Raw genomic sequence first — 24,443 nt, forward strand, 5'->3', positions numbered from 1 at the left:
GAGTGGGGAGATCACCCATAGCTCATTAATATTTCATCAACGATAAGGCTACATGTCACTCAGGCTCGTCACCACGGTAATGAGCTCACTCTGCCCCCCCCTTGAAGGCGTGTTTATTATGCAGCTGTGTGCACCAGAGATTCAGAGATACCGAATGGCACAATGTGTGAAAATCTTTCCCAAGGTCAGAGAAGCTCAAAGCTTTACCTGTGCTGAACCGACACAGGATTTGTGTTCAGTTTACTTATAGCTAAACATGTTTTAGTTCAGCTACTGAATCTAATTGGTTTCTGTCGGGAACAAGGTGTGTTTCCTTGATAATCTACATAACTCCTAAATATTCCTCTGATCGCAGCAGGTGAGATAATCAAGCAGCCCAGTCCTACATCATGATGAAGCTGCATGCGCCTCTTCATTAATGTCATTTGAAACACGAGACAGACGAGGAGACACACTTTGAGAAGAGATAAGAACTATTTCATGGGAAAACGTACGTGGTTTCAAATTTCTCGATGTTGAATCATGCATGTAATTTCATGTTTTTATATTTCTGTGTGGCCCACCTAGTGCATACGAGCCATATAATTACTGACGATGCCCCAGAAATACAAAAAAGGTGGTTGGATTTCAGTACTTCTGCCCCAACTTCTGCTGATAATACAAGTTAACAAATTAAACTACCTGACTGTTTTCATGCAAATAGACTCGTTGTTCTCTTCTAAAAGGGAGCACCTTTGTGAAAGCTTGCAGCTCATTAGAGCGAGTGAGATTATTCAAATCAAGGTGGTAATTAGTGACTTGTTTTGTTAGAAGTATTAATTAAGGAAGCAAGAAACCGGCTGTAATCGAGCGTGTTCAGTTTAACCAATTTGTCGACATCAAACTTGTTTATCAGACAAAACAAACCAACACGTGAATCTTTTATTTTTATTTAATAAATGTACATAGTGGTTTTAGGATATCATTACGGCCCTATAATTACTGATATTTATTCAAATGCTTAAAAGAAGATTTTGTTTAACATATTTATGTAAAGTACAAACACGTTATTGTTGTTATTTACCTGAATGAAAAGCTCCCGGAACACGTTAATGACGATACAGTAAAAATCTGGCAGTATTAGAAGTATTTGGCACCAAACAATGTTTAACTTAACTCAGAACATACATTATGCTTCTAAAATCTTTTAGAGTAGTTCTTAGTGTTATTTTTGTTGCAGTTTTTAAATATGAACAGATTCTTTAGTCTGAAAGAAAACTAGAGCCGTATCAAAAGGTTTAGCATCAGAACACCGTATGCATAGCTCAGCTTCAGAAGTGTCACAAAGTAAGAAAACTTGAAAATCTTCCTCCTGAAAAATTTGAAATCATACTCTCAACAATTAATAATACATTTTTTGGCAATATAATATGATTGGTGTAGTTCATTCATAAATCTACTGACAGGCTAAAACAGTCTTTTCTCTTAAAACTCATACCAGATCAATAAATACAGCCTATAAATTCAATAAAATGCACCTCTGTCACGAGTAAGCCCTCATTCACCTGAAGGTGTCAGGCTTCTCATTAGATATTTCATTTCTTCTGATGTCCGTGCCTTAAACACCAACTCCAGCAGGGAGCAGCTCAGGCTGGTGTCGCCTCCAAATCTGACACCTCTGAGGTCTATCAGCTCATGAACTGCGTGTATCCCTCTGCGCCCGTTACTATGACATCCATCCAGATCCTCATGGCCTCCGGGGACGGGGCCACCATGTAGTAAAGACGGTCGTGAGTTTTCACACAGAAGGTCAACGATGGATTGGGGCTCTGGAGAATCACAGGAAAAGAGAAAGAGGTTTTATTTTAGCTGTACCTGTTGCACCTTTTTTCCAAATCTGAGAACGAACTGTAACCGGCTCCAGTAGTAAAATGCACTTTAACAAGTCAAGCAAATTCTTTTGTGAATAAAACAGCTTTTATGACAATATTTTCAGAATATTATAGAATAAAACGGGAATTAAATGTAGTTGTTTAATTAAAAGCAACCTGAACAAAGAGCATTTTGGAGTTAAACCTGTTCAATTTAGCCTCATCCAGTCAGCTGGTGAATTTAGAAATTATAATTATCTGTGTATTAAATATTTAAGCACTATTTAAAATGGTGAGTGACGTTCTGGACTGTGATTAATAAAAAAGAAGAGCTTACCTTGGCGGCGCTGCGCAGGTGATCGTAATAAACCTCCTCAATTGCTTGAAAGTAAATGAGCCCTTTCAGCTTGGTCTCATGCTTGTCTGAGAGGAGAAAAAGAAAATAAATATATTAAGATACATTACATTACATGTTGTAGAACTGATGCAAGACCTCAGCCAGCCGAGCACCAGACAGGGAATCAGTGAGTGATGAAGGGATACATAACAGCATTAATAGTAAAAGAGTTTCATTTTACCTGTAGAATACGGTTCGTATTTTATTGCAAAACACAAATCATATTAAACATTTGGCCTATTTGCCCTGAAATGAGAATTATTTCAACAATTTGTAGCAGCAAAATAAATCGTATGAGCTCAAATTTGGTGAGAAAAAGGGAACACGGGATCGGTGTCAGTCCAAGTAAAAGCTTTAAAGGATGAAGCGACACGTCTGTCTTGTTCAAGCTAAAAGCTAAAACTGACACATGAACACAGCAAATCGTTTTTTTCCCAGAAGCTTAAACCACCATGGTCTGAAATAATATCACCTCTTTTTGTTACCCTTTGTTTATCTCGTGAAACAAAGTGTCATGTTGTAGATTTTCCATCATTTTCTGATCAAATGTGATGTTTTTACAACTTTTTATGTGTGAGTAGAATTTGTATTTGAATGTATGAGGACCGCTGAAGTAGAAAAAGTAAAAAAAAACACCCCAACTTTAAGTTTAAATGGAGACAAAACAAGACAAACGTCTGAAGTCTTTCCCAGCAACATAAATCTATGAATAGGTGTGAGTTGAACCGTATAAGAGTAAAAGTTAATTAAAAGTGCAGGTCTATTTCAAGCAGTGCCTGAAGTCTTTACCATCCTATTAATCTGACTTGTTTTCCTCAGCTGTACGTTCTGGATTGTCTGCATTTTTTCTTCTTTTGTAGCCTTTTGGCTGCTGGCGAGGTTTAGAGTTTTGGTAAATCTTAAAAAGAAACCCCACTTTTGAATATCACATTTGATCTTCCTGTTGAAAAATGAGCTTAAAGCAGGTTGGACCTTCCGTCCAGTCTCAGTTGTTCTCCACCCGCAGGATGTCACTTTCCGCTGAAGAGTTTGGTAGTTACAGTTCAGTGAAACCTGAGGATAAAACTCGTTGGACGCCGCTGCTGAGCTGATGGGTTTTGGTAGTTTGGGGCTAAACTACAGGCATTTTGGAGACAAGAGGAACGTCTCAAATTTCTTCAAATAAAATCGTCTCTATCTGAACTTTGTTCAAATAAAAACTGGTCTTTCTCTTTTCGTCTCCAGCGTGCAGAGCGTGCTGCGCCCAGCGGAGAAACAAACATCCACCAACAATTAACAGCAATCTTTTGAAATGTGTCCCACACTTTTTCTTACTCCCCCCCCTTCCATAAGTCAAATCTGCTTAGTAATGAGATAAATGTTTTTGAAATGTGAGTTTCGTTTTATTAGTCACGAACAAGCCAGGAGCTAGCCTCCTCCCTGAGAAAAACACATCCACAGAAAGTATTGCATCTTATTTCATCACCATCATCACCATCATCTTCGTCAGGAGTGAGGGGGTGAAAAGGCTAGGCGGGTGAGTGGAAAGAGGAGCAAAAGGAACCGGGGTGTCAGTAATGAAAATATACTCGGATTCTATTTTGAACTTGATTGTAAAATAATGCTTCGAAACAAGCTTGTTGAGAAAACTGTTCAATTCTGATCAAGTTGAATAAGAAAACTACAACAAGCTGACTTAAATGTAACAAAACGCATAGTTCAGTTAGCCCTCAGATGATTAAGGATTGATTGGGAGTGATATTGGATTGAGAAGTGCACAATCCACAGTGGACACTCAATCAGGCGCAGGCCTGAAGTCTGGTGGAGAACTTTTCCACAGAAAGTTCACTGGTTAAATCCCGTTAATCTGAAAAGCCTTTCTGTAAATGAGGCCAAAGCATTAAGCAGAATGGGAAGCTTTATTAGAGAATCGAAAGCAGGTAATTTGAAGTAATTTAATTAGTCTTTTACAATGTGGAGACTTGTTGATGCAGAAGGCAGTGGAAGCTGGAACCTTTAGGCCTTAAAGGCACCCAGAAAGGGCAGAGCACCACAGTCCTGTAAACACTTTTACATCAAAGACCAAAAAGCAACGTATATTTATCCCACCACAGGCTCGGTTTTTAATTGTTTCCTCCGAGGAACGTTTTCAGAGTCAGCGCGTGTGCTGCCAAAACGTCCCAAAGCCGCAGACACGACCGTCACTTGTTCATCCAAAACCCAGCAGTGTAAAAACAAAGGCAGCAAAAATCATTAATTCAGTGTGAATGCATCATAGGAGACAGACTGAAAACTGGAGGCACAGTCCGTGATCTGTAGTCTGCTTTGTGCTGCGTTAAGGTTTACGGTGATCCGGTTAACTGTCCACCGAGGCAGCTGGCAGCAGTAACAGCCACTTACAAATTCTTCCAGGAAGATCCATTTAAAGGGCTTGAATTTTAAAGTTAATCTTTAAATCTTTACGACTCCATTCAGCTCAGTACGTTACTTCTGTGGAATTATCCCATCGTGTGTAACATGAGAATAATGTTGCATTCAGTTTGTACCTTTTTTTCCGGACTTTAATATCATTAGTTTGCTTAAATATCTGTGTTAGGACCACAGTGTTCTGAGCATGTCGCACACTCTCTTCTGGGCACTTTCTATAACAACAAGATGTTGCTGTAAAACTCATTAACTTCCATTGTACTGGCTTTACTTATAACCCATTGTTTACCTATTTCTGTCCTCATAACTGCTCCCACCTGTTTCTCGTAATCCAATCGGATCCTGAATGATTATAGTTTTGTCTCTTTGTCAGTTAGTTTTCCGTCATGTTGATTCTTTCATTAGTTTTTCATTTTTTTTTACATTTCCCAACACTGTGACATCATTGTTTTGGCTGGAAATACCTGGAGCTACTTGTATCATAACGTAACGTCAGTAAACAGAGACGTGCGCTATGTGGGACATCTGGAAATGCTCGAGAAAGATCAGTCACCCGATTTGTGGGGTTAAGTCTGGCGGAAGATTTTCCAGTGTTTGACCAGCTGTTGCAGATCATTGATGAACTGCAAACACACTCCAGATCACAAGAGAAGCACAAAAAGCGGCATGTTGCCTGAACTTGGCTTCACCAGAGTTGGGATGTGACCCAGTTTAGGGGCATCGGCACGGAAGCATCAGTCAACGTCTGTCTTTTTCTTTTTATTTCTGGTGTGTGCTCCCAGTCACCATCGTCAGAATCCACTGATCTGATTTCGATTCACCAATTGACCGTATAAAGGGAGCTCACTTTGACTGTAGCTAATGAGTGCACAAAAAAGGAGGTGGCAGTGACAAAAAGCTAACCTCAAAATGTCAAAACGTCCTCTCATTTTTCATCCTAACTTGTCCAAAACAGCAACACTTTCACAGCAACGTGCGTATGTGGAGCAAAGAAGCTGAAGACCGGCTGATAATCATGACTCAGGTCAGCCTAGCTCTGGATGTGCTCTTCTGTTCATGTTTTTTTGTTTTTTCTATGCACTACTGCCTCTTTCTGCATTGGTGAGCAGGCACTTGTTGCACAGATCGTTGGTCCTGGGTGTGTTGAATGCACAGACCCAGCAGGGTCTTTTTCTCAGTCTGGTGTGTAAGAGCCCTTAGAAGTAATTAACTAATGTTAAATCTTTGTTGTTCTTTGTGAACTTTTTACTTGCAGCAACTTCAGACGTTGTCTTTGTCTGCAGCCGTGCTCTGAATTACAGTCCTGAACACTAAGGAGGTTTTTTTTATTCATTGTGTGTTGTAATAGTGTACAGAATGGTCATGATGCTGAGAACAAATTAGACTATTTTAAGGACTGACCATGTGATTAGCCTCAGGCGAGCCACTGTTGTCAGAGATAAGCTACTTTACAATGACATGCCCCTTTAAAGTGGTGTAGTCTGTAATTCTGGTTTGTTGCTCATTTTTAGAGGCAGATGTAATGTATCTTTATTTGTGCTCCTATTATTTAAAAACAGCTGGTGTTTTCCTAAGCACCAGGACTAAAGGATGGAAACTATAAACAGTCACAGTGTGAGTTGTTCTGAGCTGGAAAAACCAGTCTCCAGTGATCCGGACTTGTACTGCAGAATGTGAAGTTAGAGACATCCGTTACTCGTGGAGACTTAACTGCAGATACTTGTTATGTTCTGTGTGTTGTGGCTTGTGGATACATGTGACTTGTTCTCAGATCTCTTGCAGGAATAAGCCAGTGAATAACAGATACATATATATAAATATGTCATCATTCCTCACCCACGTAATAACAGAAGTTCCTCTTAAGACGGTCAAAAACGAACCAGCGTTTTTTCCACGATTTGATTTTTCCGCCCATCTTTACCAGGTGGCCTTTGCACATTTTCTCTGTGATGATGACGAAGGGGCAGGTGTCTATGCAGTGGCCGGATGACTCCACATGGGCGCGCAGGTCAAACTCCTCCTTCCGGTTTGGCAGATAGCGCGTCATTGGACGAGCCTGCGTAAGAAATATCTCACATTGCTTACAGCTGCTAACTCAGGAATAAATTTCTCCACTAAAACGGCAAAGTATTTGAGTATTTTCCTCCTTCTACTAATGCACTTCCAAACAAGCTTAATGATTAAATAACAGTACAATAGATAGACTTTCAAATACATGCAAATTGGGTTAAACGGTAAATCGAAAATGGCTTTAGGTTTAAGCCTGAATTGATCTCTTTCAGGCGAGCGGTCAAGGAAGCATCTGGTGTCTTACCTAATGTCTGCTGCTGTTACAGCCCTGAACAGGATAAAAACAGCATGGAAAATGTACCGATAGAAGAACTTCTTTCACTCAAGCCAAATCAAGGCAATTTGTGCCTTTCTTACAGAAGCAGCTACAGTTTAACTCACCTGACATCTATTATTAGGATAAACCAACAAATTTTCTCCTCTTCCACTATCTCCATGTGACAGTTTTCAAAATTTCCTTTGTTACAGGAAACAGCAATCTCCTAATTCTACCAAATCAATGTACATTTCCTCATCCCAGTACAATAAAAGTCTATTTTATCCTTTTTTGTTTGTTTGCTTTTTAGGTAGGGTTGCATGAAGTACAGCTGTGATGCAACACTCACAGCGATGTGTTGTAAAAACCCAGCATTTGCTGTAAATGTTCTGATTCATTTTGTTTTAGATGGGAACAATTTGCTTTTCTCTTTTTGCTGTCCCTGTTCTGAGTAACTGTGGGCTTGGCTTTTCCAAACTGAGAGCTGCTTCAGGGAAAACACTGACTACTTGTAAGTATCTCACACAAGTCTATGTCAATAAAAAATAAGAACAAAAACAACAAAATATATAAATCTTTAAGGCAATGCAGGTTTGAGCTCCTCCAACACTGACACCGGGCTGTGGAGGCAATGTGAAACAAGGGAGGCTCATCACCTTATTAAGTTCATAATGCACATGCAAAACACGCTTTTTGGAGGAAGTTTTTCTGTCACAATCAGGGCTGTATGCTAATATGATTTAAATCTGTCTGCTGTCACACGGTTGCCACCTGGGAAATGCACCATTAGTGTCCCTTACTAATGCTTTCGGTTGACGCCACGCAGGTCGTTGATTCTTCACTCGGCTAAAGAGCCAGGTGTTAATGATCCGCGGATTTGTCACTACAGATTAGACAGATTGCAGCAGCTTAAAGACTTACTTGACAACAGAGTCTCTAACAACAGGTGACCTGGATGCATTTCTCATAGATGTTCATAATGGCAGATGCTGATAGTTCTAATGAGCCAGGATTAAAACTTCTTATAAATTATGTGCACATTTATCTTTTTCTACCCTGCCCCCTTCTTTCTTTTTGTTTTTCCTCTCACTCTGTCCCCCTCCCCTTCTCTCCCTTCTTTGACAATCTTTGATCTGCCTTTACACCCAGCCTCTCTTTAGTGTCTCACCACCCCCCCCCCCCTTCCCTCTCTCCTCTGTTTTCTTCCCGCCACCAGTCTCCTCCTGCTGCTCCACTGACCTGAGAGAAGTGTTTCTCTCTCATCTTCACCTCCTCCTCCACCAGCATCCGCCTGTGGGCCGTCTCGTCCTGAAGCCTCTTCTCGGCCTCCTCTCGCCTCCGCCGCTCGTCCTCCAACATCTGCCGCCGAGCCTGCACCTCCCTCTCCTGGGAGCGGACGGACAGGAGAAAGAGGAACAGATGGAGAGAAGGGAAGAAAAAATAATGGGGAAAAGGGAGACAGGGAAATATGTTAATGGAAGGCAAATATTGCAATACAAAGTAAATGACTGTCAGAAGACGCACATGAGAATTCAAGTCCCAATCCAGGGTTTTGTAAAGTACATTCTTCCAGTGTGTGCATGGAAGAGTTAGCTTTGCTGATGCAAAATGATCCTTTGCGGCTTTGAGACACTTACTCAAAGGTCTGCTTTGTTTCAACATGAAGAAATAATACAAAGAAAAACTAAATACTTTACAACTTCACCTTAAACTCACCGTTCACTTTGATTCCTTTGACCATTTTTCTCTTTTGAACCGGAAAACAGAAGATTTTTGCAATAACTCAGAGTGACATTTTGTCAGCTCTCTGGGAATTATACGATCGTATTATTATTGTTTTACATAAAGTGTTGAAATCTGATTTCATTCTAACGTTAACCAAAAGGTTATTGCACTACATATCTCTTGATAATTTCATTTGCCAAAACCTGATCATTTTTTATGTTCTAAATAATAATGTGAATTGAATCCTATTCATGAAACACTGTCCTACTTTCTATAGAAAACTATTTCCTTCACACTGGTTGTGTGAATAAATTTCATGTATACAGCTAAAAACAGCTTGAATGCAGAATATTTCACCAGTCAGTCAATTAAAACTAGTCCAAAACCAGAAGATGTTTAGTTTAATGTCAAATATAATGCAGAAAAAATAGCTTATTTCAGTATTTGACATGCAATGAAGGACACGCTGTGATGGGGCACCGACGTCCAGTCGTGTGAGGACTGAGCATTTTTACATCAAGACTCAAGCAGCAACAGAGTCGGGAACTCACTCTGTTCTCAATCAGTCTGGCTTTCTCCTGCTGCGCTTCTTTTAACATCTTCTCCATCTCTTCTATCCTCTGGGCCTCCAACCCACAGGCACTACAACACACACAGGCAAAAGGATCATTGATTATACGGCTATAACACGGCTTTGGATGACAAATGTAAACAAACACACCTGGAAACCGAACACTGAAAACAGCAGGAGGGCAAAAAAAAAAAAGAGAAAAAAGCCACGGGTTCTTCATTAACACCATCAAACTTAACTTCAAAACTTGAAGGGGTTGGCATGGCAACAGCCAGTGTAGTCACACGAGCAGACATGTAACAAAACACGTTGTCACAGGAACAAAGCATGGTGACCTTTCTTCTAAGAGAGGGGGCAGACTTGAGTGTTCCCATGGAAACAGAGCCAACTGCTCTTTTTCCAGTCTCTCACCTTTCTGGGGTGCATGCGGAGTTGCCGGTGGAGACGCTGGTCTCCATACTGTCTGAGCTCTCCAGGCTGAGGGTGTCATATGCCTGGTTGCCGCTCGATGGCGTCTGATGATGCAGGATGGAGTGATGAACAGTGGGAGACGGATCTGTGGAAGCAGAGAAGCTGCAGGGTCACTTGTCACAGACTTACACCGCCCTCTACTGATCGTGCCACATCATTGCGCTCAGTTGGTTAAAATAACGTCCAGAGCAAAGTAAGTACACCCTGGTGACCCACTGATTAGCCTCACTGAGCTGAGACAGGCTGAGTGATCGTCTTATTACATTGGATTTGTTCTGCTGGGAAACTTTGAGTCCTGACATTTAGGTTGATGTTGCTTTGGTAGTCTCTGCCATCCTAAACTACAGACCAACAACTACTGCTATGGCAACAGAACTTATCAAAGGCAGCACCTTCCCACCACAGGATTCTGGGCCATCGCACGGTACAAAAACTGCCCAGAAAAACAACAAACAGTCCAAGACAGTGGCTTGGACTCCCCGGAGAATCTGCAGAACAAGCCCAATCCACGGAGGCCCCAAGCCACAACCCACAAGATCCAAAGCTGTCGACACCCACAGGTGCTCATGCTTTGACAGGTCAAAGCTATTTTGGCAGCATAAAGGGTCCTACGGCAGGAGGCTTTAATGGTCTGCTGAGCTATTCATATCCTTTGAATACTTTAAAGACCAAGAAAGAGAAAACAACTGGTTAGTTATATGGGAATTCCTGATTAAAACCCACAGTTTGGTGCGTGCACGTGACATGACTGACAGACTCGAGTACCTTTGCACTGCAGAGACATTTGCTTCTTGGGGTCCATGTCTAGTGGATTTGGCATCTCTCTCAGCATCAGCTGTAACCCCTAAGAAAGACAGAAAAAGCATCATGTGGTGAACTGCTGCCAAGATCTGATTACAGTTTAGATGCACAAAACTGACCTTGGTGGGTGCGTTTTTCTCATGCATAACACCACTGGAGTGTGACAGGGTGGCTGTGCTGCTAAAATGAGTGCTTGATGATCCCTGTCCAACCTCGCCTTCAGATTTAGACTTCAAAAGCTGGGAGATAAACACAGATTGATATCTTTGTAATTTGTACTTTATGGTTTTCACGATGGACATGTTTCTATGCGCTTTTAGTTTATCATGTGGATAAGTCTTTATTTATTCCTAGAGATTGGACACTATGGATGGCGATTGGCTACCCCATCCCTTTTCTTACCACTAGAGGGCTTCCTAGTCTTAACAATCTGGACAACTTAGTGGCGAATGGGAGAACCGCCTCATGTGTTGGGGTGCTGTTAGTGTCCTTCAGGAAGACTATTCAAACTAACAACCAAGAGAGCATAAGTGAATTTACCTGTCCATGTCTGCGTGTGGAAAAAGACTTTGCAGGCAGCGGTGGAGGACATGACTGAGGCTCTCCAGCAGCCATGATGTCCTGGTACCAGCGCTCAAGATTAATGGGAGGCATAACATTCCTGCCCAGCTCAGCCTGGCTCTGAGGTGATCAAAAGCATGCAGCCAAAACAAAAAAAAGGGGCAAACAGTGGTGCAACAGCTTATAACAGACAGGTAAAGATAAATATAGGGCAGACAATATCAAGCTGAGACAGCAAAGAAAATCATAGAAATTCAGTGAACTGTTGCAATGCTGCGAAGAATCAATGGTGCCAGTTGACATTTCCGAAAGTATGCTAGATAGAACAAACCTGTGCAGAAAAAAAGGAGGAAGGACCGCATGCGGACGAGCGGCATGAGAAGGCAGATTCAGACGAGGCAAGTTGGAATGATGGAGTAGAGGAAGAAGAGGAGGGGTTAACTCTCTGCATCCCAAAGATCTGGCTTAACTGACTGACTGTGACGTACTCCTTCACAAAGATACAGAAGAATACGACATGCAAACATTTACAAAACAGGGAGAGAAGACAATGATGGGTAAGAAAATGCATCTATAAGAACATTTGGAGAAACTGTTAATTAGCAGAGTGTGGCCAAGAGCAGAAAAGCCATCTACCTCACATGGCAGAGCTGGAGATACAGTGAGGGAGATGCAGTGGAGAGCAGCAGGAGAGGAAGAGTGAGGCTGCAGAGAAGCATTTCCATACATCCTATAGACATCAGACAGCCTGAGGTACTCCTGTATCGACAGCCACAACACAAAATGGCTCAAGACACTTTACGCTTAAAGTCAATCAAAAGGTTCCCAACCCGCTTGGCCTCAAACATTGAAATCAAAATTGAAAGCTGTGACTTTACAGTTTAATCATTAAATCAAATCTTTTTCAAGACTTGAACATTAATAAAGAAAAAAACAGGCACTCTTCCTACTAGCAAACACACCGCAAGCTTGCAGCTATTAGCCAGTCATTTGCTAACACACATCATGCCTGATTTTTTTTTACTGTCAACATACAGGATTTTTAGGCTCTTTTTCAAAGAGGATTTTGCTCAGATTTACCTCTTGCAGTCTGACAGGACAGAGTTCAGGGGAGGGGATGTGAGAGGAGGAGAAGGAGGCAGAGGAAGGACAGGGGCTATGAGGAGCACCATCCACATAAACAAGGTCAGGTTCGCTGATGTGAAGAAATTCCTGTTCAAAAAGTTCACCTGAGTAAAATTTGCAGTAATTTTTCTCCAGCTTAGAGACCACAGGTGGCTGCGATAGGATGTCTCACATGTACCTGCTCACCTCTTTCGTGCTGCTGGTGGACTTTGGGAAGTTTTTCCCTCCAGTCAAGATGTGGTACCTCTTCTCCAGGGCACACAGCCTGTCCTGCTCCTGAGGGGTAGAAGCAATATGGGAATACAGGCGTTATTCAACTAGTCATAGCTACCACCAAGGTCTTGCATCAGCATACAGCTCTTATTATAACAGAAATAAATGTCATAGTACTGCAAGGCTTGGATTTGCTCTCACTATTTCCTTGAAGTGTTGTTTTTATGTGGCAGAATTATTGTAAGCGCTTTTACTGGATCGATTAACAGGCGATTCACTGGATGTCCAAGAAGGCCATCGCAGATCTCAAAAAGAGGATTGTAGTCTTAGATAAGAGTCCTTTCTGAACAGCTAAAGGTTCCAAGATCATCACATCGGTACAAGCTTCATAACGCCATATATTGAGAGGCTGCCGTCCAAGAAACCAGCCTCAGATCCAAAATCAACCCCTTCACGCTTCATCAAAGTTTGCAGCTGAATGGACAAAGAAAAAGCCTCCAGGGGGAAAGTTTTACAGTCAAATGAGAAAATGATTGAGCTGTTTGGCCATTATGTCCAGATATCTGGAGGCGTAAAAGTAATACTTTCAAAGCCCAGAACAAATACCAGCTGTTACAAGTGAGGGTGGTGTTGGTTGGGGCTGTTCAGCTGGGTGGAAGAATGAAAAAGGAGGATTATCAGCATTACCTTAAAGCGTCACCGTCGGCATTTCCAATACCTCATCAAAACTATCTGTGCATGAAAACTTGGTCTGTTCCAGCAAACTAACCACATTCACTGAAATCTACAAATTGTAGTGGTCAAATATTCAGCAAACATCCTTCCAGAAGCTTGTTGATGGTTCCAAAAAGGCTATGGCCAAGTGGCCTCTCAAATGTTACAAAGCCCTACTTTGCCATGATATCAAACGTCTGAGCAGTGCTGTAAATGTCATGCGTTTATGAGCAGGTTCACCAACACTGAACGGCTCACCTTGCGTAACAGCTGCAGAGTCACTGTTCTGTCTTTTGCCAGTCGCTCGCAGTCTTGAGACGCTTGTAACCCCAACTGCTTCGCCTGAGCTTCCAGAGCAGCCACCTTCTCCTGTGAATCAACAGTTATTTTGATGTTGTGCGGACACATACAGAAATCCCATGCTGGTGGCATGTATCCCACCTTCCTCTTGGCCACACTGCAGTGATAATCGGCTCGTTCTTGCAGAAGCTGTGAGCTCTGAGCTTCCTTCTTTTCATCCAGACTGCTCTCCTCCTCCAGCTGGCAGAACTCCAGCTCCTCAAACTGCTTGGTCCCAGACTCCAGAGCTTCAGCTTTCTGTTCGTATACAAAGTTATTCACACTATTTAAAATCAGACTCTTAGCATGAGACCAGTGCTATCCTAAAAAGAATTAAAAGACTATTCATTGCTACCCTTGGGCTGTGAATCCAAAGATTCAAATATGATGCTCACCTCAGAGTTCATCTTATTATAAAAACATTCACTTATTCTATATTATGAGTTAATCCTTCGAGAAATACCTGCTGTCGATTAATTCTAATAAATACGAATTATGGTTGAAAACCAGTTTGAATGACAAGTAAGTTTGGGTGCTGTGTAAAATGTAAAGAGATAATGCAGTGATTTTTAATGATTTAATCTGCATATTTAACTGAAAATAGTGCGAAGAACAAACTAAATGTTGCAACAAAATGGGCAACAATACAACAGCTGAGATGGTGAATAAAAGACAGATGGTGGGAGGTTGTGCAATGTTAAACCAGACAGTCACATGACTGGATATAAAAAGAATATCCCAGAGAGGCTGCGTCTTTTAGAAAGAGAAGGGGTTCACCATTTTGGGAAAAACCGTGGAAAAATACTTGATAAAAAACAATAGAAGACAATTTAAAATATTCAGAGAATCTAGAGAAATATCTGGTGTATCACTTAAAAATTAGTCTGAAGTATAAAAACACTATAAACTTGACCAATCTAGAGGTAAAATATCCTTTTCTTGGCTCATGTGTGATTGCATAATTAACACTGAATAATATACTGTATATTATTAGTATATGGATGGATAAGGATGGATAAGTCGCTCCCAAGCCTGGATAAATGGTGAGGGTTGCGTCAGGAAGGGCATCCGGCGTAAAACATGTGCCAAATCGATGATGTGGCGACCCCTGATAAAAGGGAGAGGCCGAAAGCAGCAGCAGAAGAAGAAGATATATGGATGGATAAACATATGCTGCCATCAGGCTCCATAAATAAAATAGTCCAGATGTGAAACTGACAGTCCGACACCCTCTAAATACGTTTTAGTAAACTGAACATGTGACAAAACAAGGCCCTAAACTGAAGGACAACTATAACAAACAGCAACGGGGGAACACTTCGCTTTAAAAATGACAGAAATCTTTCTCCGCAGTTCCCAATCACTTACAGATTGTGATGCAACGCAGTGATAAACATGTTCCTGTTACAACTTCTCTTATATTTCTTACATCAGACTCAAAGTGCGTGCGTGTACGTAGTTATGAGGTCTCAGTGACTCACTAATTGTTGCTTTCTGCTGTTAATTTTTACAGCTCAGGTTTTACATTTTACACAGCACCCCACCTTCTTTACAAATGGGGCTGTAAACATTTATGTCTGTGACGGTTAAAACAATTTATAGGCTTTAAGAAGGTGCAGAAACACCAGATTCATCATCTAAGGTCTATGAAGATGCACTGCTCTAGCTCAAAAAACGTTAAGTGGGTGAAGGTGGTTTGAATCATATCATCGGTAAAAGCATGCAAACTTTTTAGAGCAAAGCTGTTAATAATTCTAATATTTGTTACAAATTACAACTGATGTCAACAAGCATATATGGAGGGAACGACAGTAATTAAATATCAGATTTAAACTGCTGCTGGAGAAGCAACCGGTTAGCTGCTGTATAGCAACAAATGGCACTGCTTTAACCCTTTATAGGGCACTTTATAGGCATAAACAGTCATTTGCCTTATAAAGGGTTTTAATAAACCTTACACATGTTTATGTGAAGAAGCGCAACAGCAGAAAAATGAGGAGACGCACAGTCAGCAGTTTTGTAAGTGACTCTGAGTGCTTCAAAACAGAGTCAGTGTTACGTCTGCGGCTCTTTCTGTGCAGATCATACAGTACTGTTGTGTTCAGTATATTATAACTCACTGTTGCCAGCCAGTGGGCTGCGTGAGAACACTGACCCTGCTGAGCTGCTCCTGTAACTGTTCCCTTAGAGACAAGGGGCACTTATCAAACTGCCTCTTCAGCTCATTGTACTCATTCCTCTGCTTTTCCAGGACCTTCCGCTCAGCCGACACATTAGCCCTCCCCTAAAAACACACAGAGACACACACGCGCACACAGTTGTTCCCGCATTCAGACCCACATACAACGCCAGGGAGAAAAATAAAAAATCAAGGACAACTAAAAAAATCCATGCAGTCAAGCTATAAATGCTAAAGAGACAGCAAGGCAGTTAAAAAGGTATAAGAGAAGGCAGAGGTTAGGTTTGTAGGGTAGTTGGGGACAGCAGTGTTAGCATGGGAGAGACATAAAGAGTCAGTAGTGTTTAGTTATAAGTAGTTTTGGTTACAAAAGACTACCAATCCCTGCAAGCAGCTGTTTTGCCGTGTTTTAAATAGACTATTTGACATTTCAGAGAGAAAGCAGGTTGTGCTTTGTGATTCGTGACAGTCTGCTACTGAATAAGCAGTGCAAGTCAGCTATCCACACTGTTGATCTGGACTGCACATTCAGAAAAGAGTGCGTTTTATGTATGCAAACATGTCGTTCACGTGCATTAGACGAGCTGTTGGTCAACTGACAGCATGTATTGCATCACATTGCTCACCTTGTCCTTCTCCTGCTGGGTGGCCTTGTTCAGCTGGCTGAGTCTGAGCTGCAGCTGAGAGATGGTTTCATTTTCAGCCTCCACTTGTTCCTGCTCTGCCCTCCTCTCTGCCTGCAGCAGGGCCTGCTCCATCTCCACCTGGAGACAAATATGGAGTCACAGAAGCTAAATAAACACTTCACTCTTCACACTAGATTGGTGAGAAGATCTGTGATTGTGCTAGTTTAAGTGCCTCATGTTTTATCAGCACAGGTGTGTCTGCTGACCTCCCGTTTGGTCTCTTGTAGCTGCTGCTCCAGTTCACCGACTCTGTGCTTTAAGTCATCAACCCTGGCCACGATCCTGCCCCTCTCCTCCTCCAGGTGGACGTGCTCCTGCCCAGCAAGCAGCTCTTCACACTGAGTGCACAGTTGTATGTTTTTAAAATGTGTAAAATGGAAACCGAACATGTGGTTCTCACCACATTTGTATGAGCACAGCATGCGAATGGGGAATTCTACCTCTTGGTGTGTGCTCTCTGTGCTGCTGGACTCCTCTCTCTGAATTTCCTCATCATTCTCTCCCACCCTGTGGGCTCCTTGAAGGGACATCCCCCCTCCTAGGTCCGAGCAGATTCCTTTGACACCCCCCAGCAGCCCACTCCTCAACAACTCTGCAGCGCTGTCCTCCTGATTATACCCTGCACACAGATTCAGGATGGTCTCCAGTCTCTGTCGCTCCTACAGAAGAGATGTGAGACATAGACATGCTGTCCAGTATTCTAGATCATATTGCAGATTAGCTGCAATTGTCCTTGGGTGACTTTGTCCCATTTAGGCAGCTGTCCCTTAGCCACTGGCACGGGGCAGCTGCAACCTGATAGTAGTCTGTCTCTCAGGAGGGGCTTCATAATGAAACCTGACAGAGCTGTGCATGAAAAAAGACTCTGAGAGACAATAAAAAGAACAAATATAAGACATCGGTAAGTTTTGTTTACTGACTGAAAGTTTCCAACAGCTGTCTGGAGTTTAACATTCTAATTCGGACGCTTCAGACGGTTTGTTTTTCATTACTCTATTTGTTCAACATGCTATTGTTCAAGCTTGGGGTTATTCTTTCATCTCTTGTTGCACCAAGCAATTAAATACTAGCTTTAATCTACCAAAATACTGTGGAATATGTAATCATCATTCCAATCTGACAATAATTAGAAGGCTGTGTGATGTGTCTCGCTGCAGTCGCTTTAAGCCTCAACGATGGGTATATAAAGTAATTACAAGCATTTGTACTTCAAGCTATGTGTTTGTAAAATACTTTAAAAAGCTACAGACAGCAGAAGTTAATTACCGATCCAGTGGTTCTAGACAAAAAACAGAAATTTCTATAAGTAAATGAATGACATCAAGCTTTTAGAGTTGATTTGGATCATTAAACACTCAAGTCAGGTTTAAAGTTTGTCCACAAACTCTTCATCAGATATAAGAGTTTCTGTAGTGTAGGAATATTAACTACCTTTCCTTAAGTAAACGTATGAATACAGTCATTTAAAAATAACTCCAGTAAAGTACATTAACAGACTACGTTAGCTACAGTATTAAAGAAAAAGTAATTGTTTGGACCTCCGATAGACCTGAAATCATTACTAAAGCTGACATATCTGTCTTTGAGCAACTTGCAGCTGCAGAAGGTGGATTTATAAACTGAGGGACAGCATTTCCAGCAACTTAATTACTTTCCAGGAGTGAAGCTTACCAGCTGACCTTAGCTTTAATTTCAGTAGATATGAGAGTGACGTCTAATTGTCCAAAGAAGCTAATAAATGATCCTCTTGTTTAACAGAACAGTAGCTGTAACAGAATGTGGGAGCACTGGAAAAACCTCCATTACATTCTTACTGACATGTTGCAGTATTTCTGTGTTATGCACAGTAAAAAGAAAATGGTAGTTTGACCTCCTCCCAAAGGAAAATACACTATAATTAGCATCTCCATCACATCCCTTCCACTCCCGTTTTGCCCTTTACTTTTGATGCATGTTAAATGGCAGCGTCCACTTGTGCAAAGTAAGATTTATCTGTGCCAACCGTGCCAAATGTAGAGGATGTATGTTGCGGTGAGGAAATCCTTTCTTTGTCTACAACATATGACTTTTAGGTGCTTAATTCATGGTCATGATAATCTAAAACAGAAAAAAGTAGTCTGTGACGCCAGCATGATTCACCGCTTGCTACCTGGTTAGTAATGAAATGTCTTTTTCAAGCCTTTTGAACACAACTTGTTGTGTGTTCAAATGTAAGAAATAGCAGGAAGCTTAGATGTGCTCGATGTTGGGTGATGGTTTAATATTTCATCATTAGTTTCCATCCATTTTCTATACCTGCTTGTTCCAGTTTAGGGTTGCGGGGGGGCTGGAGCCTATCCCAGGTGTCATTGGAGACAGGCTGGACAGGTCGCCAGTCCATCACAGGACCACACAGTTTAAGTTTGGTGTTTTTTAGATCAGCAACAGATCATTTCCTTTGTTTGACACCTGTCTTCAATTCAATTCAATTCAATTTTATTTATATAGCGCCAGATTACAACAAGGCACTTAAATGATATAGTCCAATTCAAGCCAATTGGAATTCAATTCACTGTAATCATAATCCAATGAAATGATATAGAGCCAATTAAAAAAATAATATCTTAGCTAAGGACACCAACAGATGTATTTGTCTCAGTAGCTCATTACTGTATGATGGAGCCACACAACTATCTCTTAGCAGAGTAAAAGCTAAATATATAACCCTGCTATAGTCTAGATACATACAGCCATCAGCCTCCTCATCCAAAAAAAACGGGACAGTTAACAAGGCTTAACAAGTTAACATTCCTCATCTTTAAAGTCCTGGAAAGATTGTCACTAACTGAAGCATTTAAGCATTTAAACACCTTTCAAAACCACAGTGTTGAAGCTGAAGATAAAATTATCAACCTGTAACGATCCCACTCTAATCTGGACAAAGCAAACAGAAAATTTCCTTTGATTTCTGAAGTCTGTAACACAATACAGCCTGCACTTATTTGTGAGAAGCTCCACAAAATACAAGTGGAGGCCTCCACCACCACCTGGACTACCTGAAACCCTGAAAGACAGACCACACACAGTGTTTGCGACTCAGAGACTGTGTTTGAGCAGCGCAGGACCCCCACAGAGGACTGTGCGCTCACTGTTTCTCTTCAACAGTTGCACCTCAGACGTCCAAAACAACTAAGACTCCTGTCATCTCCAGAAATACTCCCCAGGTAACGGTGGACTGCTTTGTGGCAGGGTGTAGGAACCTCATGGAGAAGGCTGTGGGTGTGAGGAGGATCAGGAATAAGCCAAATGCTGTTTCTGCAGCTAAAGACCATGAAACAAACAGCAAGAGCTGAACAAACATGTTTATGTGTTCTACGACTCAAATTCATGTTACGCTTTGCAAAAACCTTTATTGTTACCAGAAATCTTTTTAGACGTGGAGGGCCTGCGTGGACCACCCATCTCTGTGGTCATCTCAGCTGTCAGTAGACAGGAATGGGTGGGGGCAGAATTACAGGTTTGAAGGCTACTGAGAAAAGAGCGTGGGTTCTGGACTGAAGATAGACAACAAGTATGCCGTCTGTGATATAGTGTGGGAACGAATAAGAAAGATCCCTGAGTCAAGGGGAGGCGGCTTTGAAAGTGGATGCCGCTCATCTCTCTGGTAAATATAGTGTTGAGCAACAACCAGCCGCGCCCTCTGCACTGGACCCCAAGACGTCTGGAAGAATGTTCGACCCGTGTCTCTTGGACCGTTTGGGCTGACGATGCCAGTAATGTTCAGACAAGATGAGCTACTGGCTATGAGCCAGAGGATTTGGAGAAGATATCAGAAAGCAGACATACAGTCTGCTGTGCCAGGACTCGCTGTCTTCTCCACTGAAGTGTGTTTATCTCCTTTAAAATCATAGTGTCTGCTCACCAAGTTGATCATTTTTTTCCTGTGTTGTTTTCAAGGCTGAGGAGCAAATCCAAATCATTTTCTCACATTGTGGAAAATAAAAGTCCCTCGCTAACCAAGCTGTGTGCAATACTTATATATATATTTTCCGAATAAACCATCAGTTTATGTATCTCCACAGCCTGCTTTTCTTGTTGGCAGGATAAATTCAGATCCCATCTAAAAAGAGACTGAACTCTAGATCCACAGTTGTTACCTAACCAGCTCCACATCAGTGTTAATGTTACGCTGTTTATGCACCCAGACACAGCTGCGATTTTGTGCCTGTTGATTTATTTTTGTTGGGTTGCCTTCCTCGAAAAAATATTTATTATTTCAGATTAAAGTACAGATATCAACCATACTTTGTATAAACAGGTTGAAAGGCACATCCTAATCCAGATTTACACACATGTTAGATGTGCTTAAGGAGTTCAAATCCAACCGTATCTGCTTTCAAACCGATCACTTACCAGTTTCTCCATTTCCTGCTCCCGCAGCCTCTCCTCTCTCTGCCAACGGTGGTATTCCAGCAACTCGTCCTCATTGTCACTGATCTCAGAGATGCTGTTTTTGCGTTCCCTGGTGTATGGTTTCGTAACATTCCCTTCCTTGCTGGCAGCTCCTTTCGCTCTCATGCAGGAGGTCTTCCTTTGGCTATGAGGGCTGGCGAGAGGGGACAGACCAGATACAGAACCCAAGCCTGACATGAATGTGCTCCCCGGGCCTGTCTTTAACTGCCTGCTTCCAGACTCTTTCTCATGCCCAGGGGGAGATGACGACCTCTGTGTATACACTGCCTCGGATTTTGAAGAGGTTGCAAGTTTTCGGTGGCCCTGGGGGCTCTCTGGGACTCCCTGTGACAGTGGAGTCCCTCTGCGGGACATGGAAGGGCTGAGAGGAGGAAGTTCCCTTAGGCTACTGGACCCGACTGGCCTTTGAGGGACGTCTACATGAGAGAGAAACTGACCCTGCTCTCGCATGGGACTGCTGGATCTCTTCTGTAGGGAGGAACCTCTTAACTGGGGGCTTGATGGGGCCGTTTGGGAAAACTTGATGGAGGATGGTTTGTGACTCAGGCTTGAGCTTTCTGTGCCCTGTCCTGAGCCCCTGACATGTGGTTTGGGGCTTGATGTGGCCTCTGCTCTTACATTTCTAAGAGGCTTTGGGCTCTCCTGGGACCTCTGACCCCCACCGGTACCACTAAAGGCCACAGAGAGTGAGGTCCGTGGATGGGGGACAGGAGCCAGATTGGTCTGAGCAGACCGAGCAGGAACTGGAAGCCTTTTATTGCCGATGTTTTCATTCATGCAATACTCTGCTGTGGAGCCGTTTCTCCCATTAAAGACGTCCACATGAGATGATTGAAGTGGCTGTTTACCAAAACCCGATGATGACAATGAAGGTTTCAGCACCAGGGAGTCCTGAAATTTCTTTGAAATGTTGTTGAATGTAGCGTCACTGTTGCATGAAAAAGACTCATGGTTTCCATTTGAGGCACTGTGGGGGTCTGCAGGTGGGGAGACAGAAACATTTGCCCGTGAGCGTTCTGGTAGAATAAACGGAAGAGGGCAGTTGCAAAAACACATCTAAACAAATACACTATTAAAGGGGTCTGTCCTGTGCCATCTTAACCCTGTTGACTTCTACCCCACCTCAGGTCGGCTGCAGGGCAAAGGGCAGAGTCCATTAAAAGAAATACACACACGCCTGTAAATGTTGTGACATGCTCTCATTCCCACACGGTGTCTAGGCAGCCAACTTTAAAGAGGGGTGTCTCCTATAGAACTGCGTGAGCTAAGCTCAGTGTTTGGGATGCTCCTAAATTGTGTTGTAATCCCACAGGGATCTGGAGCAGCTAAATATAAAGCTACAGCCGTGTACCTCATTCAAAGCAGATGAAATCAGGGCTTGGTCAGGAAAGAGTGAGCAGTTCACTCTGGGAAGGGTGTGGTGGGTCTTACTGTTCAGGCACTGACAGCCGAAGTAATAAGGTCAAAGGAGAATGGGTTCTAAATATCACAGACAGCCTGGGGCAGCAGTTACAGTGGGCAGTGGACCAGAATAATATTACATTACTGCAAAAGAATACCAAAAAAACTTGTGCTGAAGGTTCCTGCAGCTCTTGAACACAATCAGGTCACCACACTGAGCGAATATGTAGCTGAAGTAGATCACAATGTAGGCTGCTGATAATTAGTTCTGAACAAGCTATTTCTGCATCCTTTCAGGGATAAAAATATTCATGCAAATCAATGATGTAAATCAAGCTTAAAGGTCAATTTTGTGACAAACTTAGCAAGCACAAAACAAATATTTCGATTTATTTACTTTAAATGTGAGTTGCACATTGAATAATCCTACAAATCATGTCTAAAGTCTCACTGTTGATTTGTCAGGACTTTAGCCTTTAGCCATTTTTACAGTACAAAGTAAAGACTTCACAGTGGTTTATGTGCCCAAAGCTTTAGCTCTGCCCAGAATAGCTCCTGAAGGACGTTGTGCAACCTAATTACACGCAATTGTCACAAGAAGCTTATTTCTGAATCGGAGGAATTGTTCAGTGTGGGGTTTGATTTGATGGCGTGAGACACTTTTTGTGTTGTGTTGTCTTTACCAGAGGGCAGTGAGGTGTCCAGTCTGAGGCTCCCTCCAGGCAGCATGCTCTTCATCCTCTGAGCCTCCTCTGGATGGTTGAAGCGGAAAAAGGCCGACTGACCGAAACACAGCATGCACCCTGGCAGAAAAGGGATGTCAGTTATATTTGATTAATTCATTGTAATCATCTTTAAAGAGCGACGACAGCCACTCACAACACTTAGTATATGCCCTTGTACATAAAGCAGCTTGTTTTTTTCTTTATTTATTTGTATATTCATGGTTCAGCCATGAAATTAATTCCATTTAAGCTGTCACAAAAATGAACGAAACAGGGGTCAAAATGTCTGCTACAGCTGTAGTCCTGAACCTTTAGAGGCATTGTACCCTACATTTGTGCTGTGCATAAAAAGCTTATCAGCATAAAATTAAATAATTAATTTGAGAGGACTGAGTTGTCAGTTTGTCAGCCTAATTTAATTGAAATAGTCCAGAATGTAAACAGTATTTCCTCCCGGCAGGGTGAATAAAGAAAATATCCACCATTGTTTCTTTATTTGTTCACTGGTTAATTAAATAACAACCTTTGAAAAAAGTTTTCTCCTCATTTGGTTGTAATGTATTCGTCCTCCATAGCAGCAGACCTACTTAGATAAACAAGTTAAACTTACGTGTAATTAATCAGAAAGCGGTCTCAACTCCTTATAAATTCCCTGCATATTTGATGTCTTTCTGATCAGATTCCTGAGTCACACAGAAGTTTTGTTTCCAGCTGAAAAGTTTCCACAGGAAGTTTAACATCTATTTCCTCCTTTAGAGTCCAAAGTGCTGCAACATTGTTCTTGCAGATACGAGTAAAGTAGATTCCTCCATTTCAGTTTTATTCAAAGTGTCGTGATTGTCCTTTGAATGAAGCAAAGCCTGAGGTATTCTTGTTCAGCAGCTGCTGCCTCGACACACACCAGCTTCAAATGACATTCTGGTGTAGCTGCTGGCTTGGACCTCATAGAGAGGGGACTGAGGGGGCGGGACTGTTACGGCTGTTTTATGATAAGTATGCATGTTACTGGAAGGATATAGGAGGGTTTTTTTGTTACTGTGAAACTAGACCATGACATTTAGCACTTAAATGTAGTTACTCAAGCTTCTGATGACGCTACCTTGTGTGAGGCGAAAGGGTTTGTTGATGGGAAGCCCATCTACAGAGCACTGGTTCCCACATGGGTACAAGGTGATGCTCCCCGACTGGTTTTCAATGTAGCAGTGCTGAGCTGCGATGCCGGGGCCCTGCAGGGGGATATCTGTCCCCTCACTGCCCAGCGTGGTTCTCCCTGCAACAACAGAAACATTTTCTCAGCGTCAGTTCCTGAACAGCCACATAGGCCTGAATACTTCCGAGAAGTATGGCTCAAGACAGGGTCTCTGAGGTCAAGGCTGCGTGGGTGGAGTCCCAAATGGAATCAGTGAGTGACTGAGTGTTGAAGGTGTTAAGTCTAAAGAAGTGTGCTTTGTCAGGAAACTGGAATTTTGGAAATTAATACAACAATTTGCAGCTATTTTCT

General features: G+C 42.2%; 1 protein-coding gene across 10 annotated transcripts in view; it reads right to left on the minus strand.

Moving 5' to 3' along the window:
- Positions 1-913: 913 nt before the first annotated feature.
- Positions 914-24,443, minus strand: part of phldb1a (pleckstrin homology-like domain, family B, member 1a) — a 31,450-nt gene continuing 7,920 nt past the window's right edge. For 4 of the 10 annotated variants that reach the window (XM_072375561.1, XM_072375562.1, XM_072375560.1 and 1 more), the window contains exons 4-24: positions 24,042-24,212; positions 22,901-23,020; positions 20,757-21,793; positions 16,571-17,023; positions 16,305-16,442; positions 15,655-15,783; positions 13,602-13,757; positions 13,419-13,529; positions 12,420-12,509; positions 12,189-12,320; positions 11,745-11,867; positions 11,440-11,598; positions 11,088-11,228; positions 10,667-10,786; positions 10,512-10,590; positions 9,687-9,831; positions 9,256-9,346; positions 8,219-8,365; positions 6,490-6,709; positions 2,188-2,273; positions 914-1,808 (exon numbers count right to left, since the gene is read on the minus strand). In XM_072375561.1, the coding sequence (XP_072231662.1) occupies positions 1,668-1,808; positions 2,188-2,273; positions 6,490-6,709; positions 8,219-8,365; positions 9,256-9,346; positions 9,687-9,831; positions 10,512-10,590; positions 10,667-10,786; positions 11,088-11,228; positions 11,440-11,598; positions 11,745-11,867; positions 12,189-12,320; positions 12,420-12,509; positions 13,419-13,529; positions 13,602-13,757; positions 15,655-15,783; positions 16,305-16,442; positions 16,571-17,023; positions 20,757-21,793; positions 22,901-23,020; positions 24,042-24,212 (3,989 nt within the window). In that variant the 3' untranslated portion in view covers positions 914-1,667. The remainder of the gene's footprint in view (positions 1,809-2,187; positions 2,274-6,489; positions 6,710-8,218; positions 8,366-9,255; positions 9,347-9,686; positions 9,832-10,511; positions 10,591-10,666; positions 10,787-11,087; positions 11,229-11,439; positions 11,599-11,744; positions 11,868-12,188; positions 12,321-12,419; positions 12,510-13,418; positions 13,530-13,601; positions 13,758-15,654; positions 15,784-16,304; positions 16,443-16,570; positions 17,024-20,756; positions 21,794-22,900; positions 23,021-24,041; positions 24,213-24,443) is intronic. The other 6 variants (XM_072375563.1, XM_072375565.1, XM_072375564.1 and 3 more) reach the window with 6 other exon arrangements.

This window comes from Leuresthes tenuis, unplaced genomic scaffold (genome assembly GCF_036924035.1).
Source record: "Leuresthes tenuis unplaced genomic scaffold, fLeuTen1.0.hap1 SCAF_21, whole genome shotgun sequence".
Classification (NCBI taxonomy): Eukaryota; Metazoa; Chordata; class Actinopteri; order Atheriniformes; family Atherinopsidae; genus Leuresthes; species Leuresthes tenuis.